Source organism: Bufo gargarizans, unplaced genomic scaffold (assembly GCF_014858855.1).
Source record: "Bufo gargarizans isolate SCDJY-AF-19 unplaced genomic scaffold, ASM1485885v1 original_scaffold_2038_pilon, whole genome shotgun sequence".
Classification (NCBI taxonomy): Eukaryota; Metazoa; Chordata; class Amphibia; order Anura; family Bufonidae; genus Bufo; species Bufo gargarizans.
The window spans coordinates 19,509-31,262 of record NW_025334616.1 but is presented as its reverse complement, the minus strand read 5'-3'; the positions used below and the strand labels follow the sequence as shown (position 1 = coordinate 31,262).

The following is an 11,754-nucleotide window of genomic DNA, read 5'->3' as shown; positions in this document are numbered from 1 at the left end:
ACCAAATACCACAGTGCAGCTTGGGGGCTTGGGCAGCCCCTTGGGCATCAGCCCACTGAGAAATGTTCCTGTAAGATCTATGGCCAGCCTGCCCCTGGATACATAACTGAAAAGAAATAGAGAATGGGGGTCATTTACTAGGACCAGCATTTTACGCCGGTCTTAGATGCCCCTCCTGCGCTGCTGTAAGACTTGTCTAATTTATGAAGAGTCGTGCACATGGCGAGAAAAACCGCTCCACTCCCTAAGGGTGCTGACACACGTTCACGCTTTTTGATACGGTTTTTAAATCCCAAACCAGGAGTTGAATGAAAGAAAGTGGAGAAGTAGTATTTTTTCCTAAAGTTAGTAAAGTTGCTGGGATCCAGGTTCCCGTCCTGGTCTCTTCGACTCTCAAATGTACATGACGCAAAACCGCCAGTGCGAGAAAATAATGCAAAAACAGCATTGCAACGCCAGGGCAACTCATGACTTTTTAAAACCCCAGTGTATTGCCTTATTCCCACAGTCAGCGGGGCACATGTACTATCCTGTCTGCGCCTGTTTCCAGGAGGAAAAAAGCGGTTTCCGACAGTCTAATTTTTTAAGTCTCATTTACTAACTGATTCTGCGCCTGTTTAGGAGACGGGGAAAAAAAGTCCTGCATGCAGTACTTTTGTTTCCATCTAAAAAAACTGATCTCAAAACAGATTAAGGCTACATGCACATGACCGTATGTGTTTTGCTGTCCGCAATTTGCGAATCCGTAAAAAAAAAAAAAAAACGGAGGACATCCGTATGTCATCTGTTTTTTTTTTTTTACGGATCCATTGCAACAATGCCTAAAACGGACAAGAATAGGACATGTTCTATTTTTTTTTGCGGGGCTACGAAACGGACATACTGATGCGAACAGTACACGGTGTGCCTTCCGCATTTTTTGCGGACCCGTTGTAATAAATGGGTCCGCATCCTATCTGCAAAAAAAACGGAACAGACACGGAAACAAGCAACGTTTGTGTGCATGTAGCCTCATACTGATGCAACAGGATCCCGTTTTTTTTTTTTTTTTACGGGATCCAGTTCTTTTTTTTCTCTCTCTCTTCTTCTGACGGATCAGAAGGACGGAAAGCTAAACGGTGATGTGAAGTCACCCTAAGGGCTCATGCAAACAAACGTATTTTCTTTCCGTCTCCGTTCCATTTGCGGAACCTTTCACTTAAATGGGTCCGCAAAAACAACGGAAGCTACTTTGTGTGCATTCTGTTTCAGTATTTCCTTTCCGCAAATTTAGTGCATGTCCTATTATTTCCGCAAATCACAGTCCGAGGCACCATTCAAGTCAAAGGGTCCGCAAATAATACGGAACGCACACGGAACACATCTGTATGTCATCCGTATTTCATCCATATTTTGTAGATCCATACTGTAGAAATGCTATGCCCAGCCCATATTGCTCATGTGTTTGGTGATTAATAGGTTACTGTTTCCGTTTCCGATACACAAAAAAAAGATCGCATACGGAAACCATACGGATATGTTTTGTGGAATAATGAAACGGAAGAGGACTGAAATCAGAGAAATACAAACCTCAGATATTGAACAACAGATCCGTGAAAAAAGGACAAGAAATGAACACAAATCCATTGTGAACTTCACCACTGGACTCTGCATTGCCATATCCTCATCAGGTGTGGATGGTGTCCAGCTGAGTATAATGAAGGGTCAAGTGAAGTGATGACCATGTGATGGGTGAGGTATAAAGATCTCCTCCCTCCACCACTTCCTGGTGTGACTTCTCCTGTAGTCAAGATGTTGTTAGGGATTAGGTGGAGTTGGTTGCTTGTGGTTCTCATCTATGGGTCAGGCTTTAGCAGTTCCTTGGTTAGACATCGGCGCCAGCCAGACACTCGGTGGAGGAATTATCAGCCTGGATGGGGATCTTCTAGAACTGTATCTGCAGTAGGTTCTCCTAGGGGAAATCTTTTGTCTCCAGTTTCTGGAATTGGGTCTCTGAGAGGTTCTGGTCCTGTGTCTGGCTGGGGTCGCATGTATCCTGGAGTAGGTATTCAGTCCAGACAGCTTACACAGCCCCCACCAATTATGCCAAACCCATCATCCCCTGTCCGTGTGCAGTGTGCTGAGGACAGTATGGTGGTGACTGTAGAGAGAGACTTCTATGGTAATGGTAGGATGGTGAATCCTTCAGACCTGGTCCTTGGGACCTGCACAGCTAGCTCTCAGGCTTCAGTTACTACTGTAGTCTTTCAAATTGCTCTTCAAGACTGTGGAAGCAACCTAGAGGTAAGTTGGAGGACTAAAGGTCCCTTAGTAGACCAATATGCACTGAGCAACAATTACTGTGTTTATCATGAAAACCCTTTAGATCCTCTTCACTATATTGACCTGTTTTGGTTAGAGATGAGCGAATTTCATATCTTGAAATTTGTTTACGCTTTTACTGGTAAAAGGTGAATTGCTTTATGGGTTCCATTACCATGGACCATAATGCAATTCTATGACTGAATGCATAATGGAATGCCTCAAGGCATTCTGTCATAGAATTGTGTTATAGTCCATGGTAACGGAATCCATAACACAATTCCCCTTTTACCAGTAAACAAAGCGTGAATACGTTTCATAACCCGAAATTTGCATATCTCTTGTGTGGACATGGATCCGGTTTAGTTGAAGTACATTAACCCTTTCTACAGCTTGTACCCAAGAATGTTGACTAGTTTTAGCTGGTATACTATGGTGTCATGATCTTCTGACGCAATCATGGACTTTCATAACACAATCTAACCAGTTGTCCATTTCTGGCCTTGCAGTGTAACTGACCCACTGCCTTGTCAATTTTATTTATTTTTTCTCTTGTATATCTTCTAGGGTTGCCCATTCTTACTAATTTTCCAGCTGATTTGTTTCAGCTTTTAGGGTTAGGCTTTTTTATTTTTATTTTGTGCTTTGTGTTGAGACTAACTTTTACTGTGGCTCTCTCATCAAGATGACTTCAGATATACTTATCTACAAGATCAACTTGTCTTACAACCCCACCACCTCCCCCAATGTGCCCATCATTAGATCCAGTCCTGCAGTGGTTCCCATCTGGTGTTACTACCCACGGTAAGTCTGTACTAATAGTGTGCTCTATAGCTATGTCTTCTAGAGTCTTCCAGTGGTGAAATATCTTCCAAGTTAAGCTAGATGGTAGTTGTTGAATGTGGTCACATTGAGACTAGGGCATCGTGCACACGACCGTTCCGCGGTTTGCAGACCGCAAAAAACGGAAGATGCCTGTGTGACTTCCACAATCTGCAGAACGGACGGCCATCAATATAAATCCCTATTCTTGTCCGCAAAGCGCAGATAATACGACTTATTTTATTTTGTGTGGCCGTGGAACGGAGCAACGGATGCGGACAGCACATGGCGTGCTGTCCGCATCTTTTGCGGCCCCTTTGGAGTGAATAGGTCCGCATCCGAGCCGCCAAAATGGCGGCTCAGATGCGGACCCAAACAACGGCCGTGTGCATGAGGCCAAACTGTTTGCTCCAACCAGCCATGAGACAGTCCCGTCCTGCTGGATCTGACTGGGACAGTCACAGCTTGATTCCACTTACATTATGAAGCAATGTTCTGTAGCATCGGTACTGTGATCTTTGGCCATGTAATGAGTAAAGCGGCTGTACTGTCCATGTATTCCCATCCTAATTATTGCATTAATCATCCTGCTCCTCTTCAAGGTTCATAAAGACTCTGAAAGGAATCATGACAAACATTCCCCTCTTGCTCTGTCAATACTAGTGAGAGGCTTTGAGCTGTCTCCTCTCCTGGCATGTGTTTCACCAACTACTTACACTCTCCATGTAGTAATTCTGGAGAACCTTTTAACTGTTCCTGATTCCTAATGGAAGTTAGCAGTATGCCATAAAGGTCTGAATTTTCAGTTTTGAGGTGTCTGACCTTATTCTATAGGTGCTGCCAGTCACTATGCAGGGACACCCAGATTGGCTTTTATTGAAAACTGCCAGCAATTCAATAGTAGTAGGAATAATGGGGGGAACTGTAGCCCACAAGATACTCCAGAAATGGTATGACCTGGGAATTGGTTACTAAAACAAATGTCTGGGGAGGAGACTAGCCCTCTTTGAATGGGACCTGGCTGTATGACTCAAGGCAAAAATAGGTAGTCGACCATCAAACTCTTTGTAAGTAGTAGTGTTGAGTTTGAATATCGAATTTTTTTCGCGAATATTGGCACTTCGCTAATTCGCGAATATTTCTAATATAGTGATATAAATTCGATATTTTGAATATTCGTGTTTTTTTTTTTTTTTTTTATTGTTATATTTTTTTCTTTCCCACTTCCCTAAAGTTGTTCTTACCTGTCCTTTGGATTCCTGGCTGCTCCAGTCAGTGCCCGTTGCCGCTTCTGCCGACTTCCATGCTCATGGAGCGTCCCCATCACCATGGGAACATCTACATATACTAGAATGTACTGTCGGATTTGAGAATTACGTTGAAATCGCAATTCGATTTTTTTTCAAGTTAAAATCGAAATTCGATTATTATAACAGCACTGCTATATGCCATATTAGTTAGCCTAATATGGCATATAGCAGTGCTAAGTTAAAGAGGACCTTTCACTACTCTACAAACGAAAAACTAACTATACCTGTGGGCAGAGCGGCGCCCAGGGGTCCCCCTGCACTTACTAGCAAGTCTGGGCGCCGCTCCGTTCGCCCGGTATAGGCTCCGGTGTTTCAGCTCCCTCTGACTGTTTTCTTGTAGGAGGCGTGTCCCTTGCTGCACTGCTGGCCAATCGCAGCGCACAGCTCATAGCCTGGCTATGAGCTGTGCGCTGCGATTGGCCAGCAGTGCAGCAAGGGACACGCCTCCTACAAGAAAACAGTCAGAGGGAGCTGAAACACCGGGCGAACGGAGCGGCGCCCAGACTTGCTAGTAAGTGCAGGGGGACCCCTGGGCGCCGCTCTGCCCACAGGTATAGTTAGTTTTTCGTTTGTAGAGTAGTGAAAGGTCCTCTTTAAAATCGAAATTCGATTATTATAACTTGAAAAAAATCGAATTGCGATTTCAATAGGAGAGTAGCCTTTAAGTTAAAATCGAAATTCGATTATTTAAATCGCATATTAATCGCGATAACAAGAATAATGACGAATATTCGATTTCGACGAATATAAAAAGAATATTCTATCGAATATTCGCGAATTTCGTCGAAATCGAATATGGCACCTGCCGCTCATCACTAGTAAGTAGAGCAGGACTGGTCAGGGTGTCGTAACTTCAGTTAAACACGCTGCAACACCTTACATGGCTGGAACACCCTTAAGGCCTCAATGCCATAAGTATCAGCTTTGCTACTTTACCATATGGTTGACAAGATACTTTCAAGTTCCAGTCAACCTCTCAAAGAGCTTGTCCATCATTACAACCATGGCTGCTTACTTCCAAAAATACCCCCTGCTGTCCATTGGTTCAGCTCTATAGTAAATAGGGCTAAACTGCGGTACCACTTGCCACCTGTGGACACATGGGATGATTATGGAAAGCTGCCATTTTCTTGCAATCACGTACAGTTATCCTTTCATTTCTCTACTCTTCCAGATTTGGCAATGTAAGCAGCAATGCCATCAAGCCAACATGGGCTCCCTACAGCACCACAGTGAGCTCAGAAGAAAGGTTGTCTTTCTCCTTGACTCTCATGACTGGTAAGACTTCAAGTAGAAGGAGGGGGGAGGGGCGTATTCTCGTCTTGTACTAAAAGCCTTAATTTGTCTGTAGAGGACTGGAGTGCTCCTCGTCAATCACTTGTCTACCAGCTTGGTGAGATCTTCTACATAGAGGCCTTTGTGAACATAGAGAACCACGTCCCGATGATGCTGTTTGTTGATAGCTGTGTTGCCACCCTTACTCCAGATGAGACCTCAAATCCTCACTATGACATCATTGCTTATAATGGGTGAGTTTCATATATTTTTTTGTTTACTGTTAATTTAAGGCATCTTCACTGAAATATCTCCTACAGGTGCTTGATCGATGGGATACTAGGAGAATCCTCTTCAGCCTTTGTTTCTCCAAGACCTGAAGCTAATAAGCTTCGATTCACAGTTGATGCCTTCAGGTTCATTAACAGTGACCTTTCTATGGTAAGGACTAGAGATGTTAGTATGACCCTAAAATGCCAAGCAATTAACTTTTTGCACCTGTCTTTAACGTCCTTGTTTTCACCCCACTGATTGAATGGGGTTGAAAGCACACAACTGGCCACTGTTCTAATCTGCACTTTCAACATTAAAGGGAGTCTGTTGCCAAAATTAGATGTTGCACACTGCTTACATGGTGCTGTAGCACAAGTGCCAGTGCTACCTTTGTTCTTTTGCTGTGACGTTCTCCTGCTAAAAACTATGTTGAATCCATATGCAAATGAGGGCTCATGGGTGCCCAAGCTGCTCTGCCTTTCACATTGCTTGTCTGTCCCTCTAAATCTGTTGCATCATCCCCAGTACCAGCCGATAACCTGCACATGGCAGTTCACCACTGGCCTGGGCATGCCCGCTGGTTTCACACAGCGCATGCACACTTGATTGATCACTGCCCACAATGGGCATCAGTGATTAAACAGACTTGCAGAGCGGGACAAGCAAGAGGCTGGGAAGTAGTAATATTGGCCCTGAGCGTAAATTCTCCAGCTGTCCAAGATTATGAATGTAAATTATTTCTTGTGATATAAACTGTAATTGTGGTGTCTTAGATCTACATAACCTGCCACCTGAGAGCTGCTGACATCAACCAGACCCCTGATCCAATGAACAAGGCCTGCTCCTACAACAAGGCTACCAGCAGGTAAAACCTTGCACATCTGAGTTTCTTTAGTTAGATAACAATGGATGTTCTCTCAATGGTTGACACTTGATTTGCACTTGCTCTTACAGTTGGTCACCTGTGGAAGGCCCCAGTGCGAACTGCCAGTGCTGCAACACTGGGAACTGTGCTACAGTTGGCAGCCGGAGAACAGCATGGGGCCCACAACCTGCCAGGTCAAGAGGAGTTGGGAAAAGAGATGTCGGTGAGTTCTTCAGTCAAACGTCCCCTAAAGCTTCCATAAATGTCAAGGTATTTGAAAATGGGTGTTGCTAATTCTTCCACTAGGTTCTCATCTAGAGAAATACACTATGGCCAGACTGGGCCCTCTTCTAGTGACTGGATCGAAGCCTAACCAGGTCTCCAAAGAAGGAATTTCCCAAGCTTCCAGAATGGGTGTAGAAGAACCTCTGCAGTTGTGGGTGCTGGTGGCCACGGGCTCAATCACTTCAGTAGTTGTTGCAGTGACTCTTCTTGTGTCTGCAAAATGTCTTCTGAAAAAACTGTCTCACAAATAGTCCAGAAATAAAAATGGGAAAAATGTTACTTGCACTTGGGTCGTGTCTCAATCAACGGTGCCAATGGTTTTATGGGACTGGTTTCATGTGACCCATAACTTCATGCATGGTCCAGCACAACAGACCATCTCCTGGTGCTATATACATGAGTACTATGGGGCTATATAGAGGATTTTCTGTGGGTCACATGGAAGTATGGTATGGGCACATCTGTATAGAGCAGATGGGTGGTTTATAGCTCACACTTCTCAGGAGAAGAATAATTGAAAGCTGCTCTCTGGCAGTGGTGGCTCTAGCTTTGAAATTTTGAGGGGGCACACTGGGGGCCAGGACAAAAGTAGGGGGGGGGAGGCTATAACGATACATAAAAATAAAAAAAATATGCTTAGAAATGCTCCAATAATTAACCGAATACCTAAAACAGCAACCGGAAAAAAGTCCTTTCTGTGGTTTTAAAAACAACTCTGATTTCAACATATCCTAGTTTCCTGTGGTTGACTCTGCTATGGGGGGTTATTCTGTGGATGACTTTATGGAGGGGGAGCTGTGGATGACACATACTGTATATAGCATCTTATGCTACGTGTCATCCACAGATCCCCCTCCCCGCTGCTCAGTGTACATTTGGCATTTATAAACTGTAATCCATATCCTGCAGTAACTTCAACTTAAAATCGGGATTCAGCGGCCGCTCATATCTAGTAGTACCTTAACCTTACACCACTCGGCTAGCTTTGGTAACAGGGCCAGGCTACAGCCTACAGGTACTGCCTGTTAGTTGTTACCAAGTGAGCGCTGATTTCTGCAGGTCAGAGGATATGGATTACAGTTTAGAAGAAATGTACACTCCTGTGAGCGGTCCAGACCAGCGGCGGATCCAGAGCCTGGTCTCGGGAGGGGCACTTGCACATTATATTCTGTCCACCGCCAGAAAATAATGGTGCTTATAGAACAGACTACACAGTGTAGCGGTATATTGTGTGGCACAGTCTATGCTGTTTGTATAACAAACATATTTCACATGAAAACTTACAATTGCTTGTCTCTTGAGGCTGGTGCTGCTACTAGGGGGTCATACCATGGGAGTAATAAAGCCCACCATAATCACATTTAATTAATTCTCCTTATGTGACAGTGCAAAAAATACACCCTTGTAATGCCCCCAGTTGAGCTAATGTCCCCATAGTGCCAGTATAAAATACCCCTATATAGTACTCCTCTACCCACCATAATGTGTCCCAGTATAAAATGCTACTGTACAGAGACTTCCATATAAAATACCCCTTCTTTGTAGCCTCAGTAGATGCACCTATAGTGCCCCCAATAATGTGTCAGTAAAAGTATTGTACGTAAAAAAACGTATACTTCCATGTCAGCGATGCAGGCCTCTTCTGGCCTGGGTCCCGCACTGTACGGTTTATGAGGCTGCAGGCACTAGGCCAGAGCGCCAATCAGAGGAAGGGACATGACTCTCCCCTGCCCCACAGCACAGGCATCTGTATTACTGTCCTGAGGACGGTGATACAGAGGACTATGGGTATGAGTGCAATGGAAGCTCTCCTCTCCCTAATCATTATACAGATGCATTTTAAAAAAATAGTTGATGCATACCAGCCTTAAAGGACTTTTTTGTAAAGATCAGAAACTGGAGTTATTTGGTTCTCTGGTTGGGACATACAGATTTTCCCATGGCATAGCAATAGTATGTGCCCTTAAATGTCTGATGGGTGTGGGTTTCACCTTCAAAGAAGATCCTGGCTTGAAGTGCATACTTTTCCATTGACTGCTATGGGAATTCTGACAAGACTTCTGGCTCAACTGGTTTTTGTTTTTGGAGATCCCATATCAGTCAATGAAGAGGGTGGCATGTGGTGGTCTTGGCTGGACTGCATTCTTAATCTAGGTCCAGTGGTGGTCTTAAGACCCACACAATTGCTTGGAACCCCTTGACAGTGCCACATCTTTCAGCAGGACTTGGGGCTTAATATCTGCTATTCACTCTCTTAGGCCTCAGGCCACTAGACCTGAAGCCTAGGCGTTGGTACAATAGGACATGTGGTCAGCATAACCTGATGTGCCAGTTTTTAGGCAGTGCACTAACTTGGTCTGCCTGCATCCTGGTGCAGGCTGACCATTGTAGATAGCAATGTAAATGGGGAGTGAGGCAAGCACTTGCTATTTTGGCACTTGGGAGGTAAAGTATAATCCAACACTGGAACAGTCCATTGTCAGATATTTAGACCCAGGCAGAGGAGAGAGGTCCCATAACAGAGAATCTGGCTTCATGTCATAGCAGAGAATCTGGCTTCATGTCATAGCAGAGAATCTGGCTTCATGTCATAGCAGAGAATCTGGCTTCATGTCATAGCAGAGAATCTGGCTTCATGTCATAGCAGAGAATCTGGCTTCATGTCATAGCAGAGAATCTGGCTTCATGTCATAGCAGAGAATCTGGCTTCATGTCATAGCAGAGAATCTGGCTTCATGTCATAGCAGAGAATCTGGCTTCATGTCATAGCAGAGAATCTGGCTTCATGTCATAGCAGAGAATCTGGCTTCATGTCATAGCAGAGAATCTGGCTTCATGTCATAGCAGAGAATCTGGCTTCATGTCATAGCAGAGAATCAGGCTTTACATCACCCACCACTGGAACAGTCCATTGTCATATATTTAGGCCCCGGCACCCAGGCAGAGGAGAGAGGTCCCATAACAGAGAATCTGTCTTCATGTCAGCAGAGAATCAGTCTGCATGTCATAGCAGAGAATCAGGCTTCACGTCACCCAACATTGGAACAGTCCATTGGCATATATTTAGGCCCCGGCACCCAGACAGAGGAGAGGTTCATTCAACTTTGGGTAGCCTCGCAATATAATGGTAAAATGAAAATAAAAATAGGATTGAATGAGGAAGTGCCCTGGAGTACAATAATATATGGTTAAGGGGAGGTAGTTAATGTCTAATCTGCACAAGGGACGGACAGGTCCTGTGGGATCCATGCCTGGTTCATTTTTATGAACGTCAGCTTGTCCACATTGGCTGTAGACAGGCGGCTGCGTTTGTCTGTAATGACGCCCCCTGCCGTGCTGAATACACGTTCAGACAAAACGCTGGCCGCCGGGCAGGCCAGCACCTCCAAGGCATTAAAGGCTAGCTCTGGCCACGTGGACAATTTAGAGACCCAGAAGTTGAATGGGGCCGAACCATCAGTCAGTACGTGGAGGGGTGTGCACACGTACTGTTCCACCATGTTAGTGAAATGTTGCCTCCTGCTAACACGTTGCGTATCAGGTGGTGGTGCAGTTAGCTGTGGCGTGTTGACAAAACTTTTCCACATCTCTGCCATGCTAACCCTGCCCTCAGAGGACCTGGCCGTGACACAGCTGCCTTGGCGACCTCTTGCTCCTCCTCTGCCTTGGCCTTGGGCTTCCACTTGTTCCCCTGTGACATTTGGGAATGCTCTCAGTAGCGCGTCTACCAACGTGCGCTTGTACTCGCGCATCTTCCTATCACGCTCCAGTGCAGGAAGTAAGGTGGGTACATTGTCTTTGTACCGTGGATCCAGCAGGGTGGCAACCCAGTAGTCCGCACAGGTTAAAATGTGGGCAACTCTGCTGTCGTTGCGCAGGCACTGCAGCATGTAGTCGCTCATGTGTGCCAGGCTGCCCAGAGGTAAGTACAAGCTGTCCTCTGTGGGAGGCGTATCGTCATCGTCCTGCCTTTCCCCCCAGCCACGCACCAGTGATGGGCCCGAGCTGCGTTGGGTGCCACCCCGCTGTGACCATGCTTCATCCTCATCCTCCTCCTCATCCTCGTCCTCCTCGTCCTCCAGTAGTGGGCCCTGGCTGGCCACATTTGTACCTGGCCTCTGCTGTTGCAAAAAACCTCCCTCTGAGTCACTTCGAAGAGACTGGCCTGAAAGTGCTAAAAATGACCCCTCTTCCTCCTCCTCCTGGGCCACCTCCTCTTCCATCATCGCCCTAAGTGTTTTCTCAAGGAGACATAGAAGTGGTATTGTAACGCTGATAACCGCGTCATCGCCACTGGCCATGTTGGTGGACTACTCGAAACAGCGCAACAGGGCACACAGGTCTCGCATGGAGGCCCAGTCATTGGTGGTGAAGTGGTGCTGTTCCGCAGTGTGACTGACCCGTGCGTGCTGCAGCTGAAACTCCACTATGGCCTGCTGCTGCTCGCACAGTCTGTCCAGCATGTGCAAGGTGGAGTTCCACCTGGTGGGCACGTCGCATATGAGGCGGTGAGCGGGAAGGCCGAAGTTACGCTGTAGCGCAGACAGGCGAGCAGCGGCAGGATGTGAACGCCGGAAGCGCGAACAGACGGCCCGCACTTCATGCAGCAGCTCTGACATGTCG

The 11,754-nt window shown here is 45.9% G+C and overlaps 1 protein-coding gene across 1 annotated transcript; it reads left to right on the top strand.

Moving 5' to 3' along the window:
- The first annotated feature begins 1,791 nt into the window (after nt 1–1,791).
- LOC122923896 (zona pellucida sperm-binding protein 3-like) lies at nt 1,792–7,382 on the top strand. The gene is made up of 8 exons (XM_044274754.1): nt 1,792–2,283; nt 2,987–3,105; nt 5,608–5,711; nt 5,785–5,962; nt 6,029–6,149; nt 6,755–6,846; nt 6,936–7,069; nt 7,153–7,382. The coding sequence occupies exons 1-8, from the start codon at nt 1,792–1,794 to the stop codon at nt 7,380–7,382; spliced, it is 1,470 nt and encodes a 489-aa protein (XP_044130689.1).
- The last annotated feature ends 4,372 nt before the right edge of the window (nt 7,383–11,754 follow it).

Excerpts from the sequence above, each read along its gene's own strand:
- LOC122923896 (XM_044274754.1), top strand. The coding sequence starts at position 1,792 with ATGTTGTTAGGGATTAGGTGGAGTTGGTTGCTTGTGGTTCTCATCTAT. Across the intron at positions 2,284-2,986 it reads ACTGTGGAAGCAACCTAGAG|ATGACTTCAGATATACTTAT; the intron begins GTAAGTTGGAGG and ends TCTCTCATCAAG. Across the intron at positions 5,712-5,784 it reads CTCCTTGACTCTCATGACTG|AGGACTGGAGTGCTCCTCGT; the intron begins GTAAGACTTCAA and ends ATTTGTCTGTAG.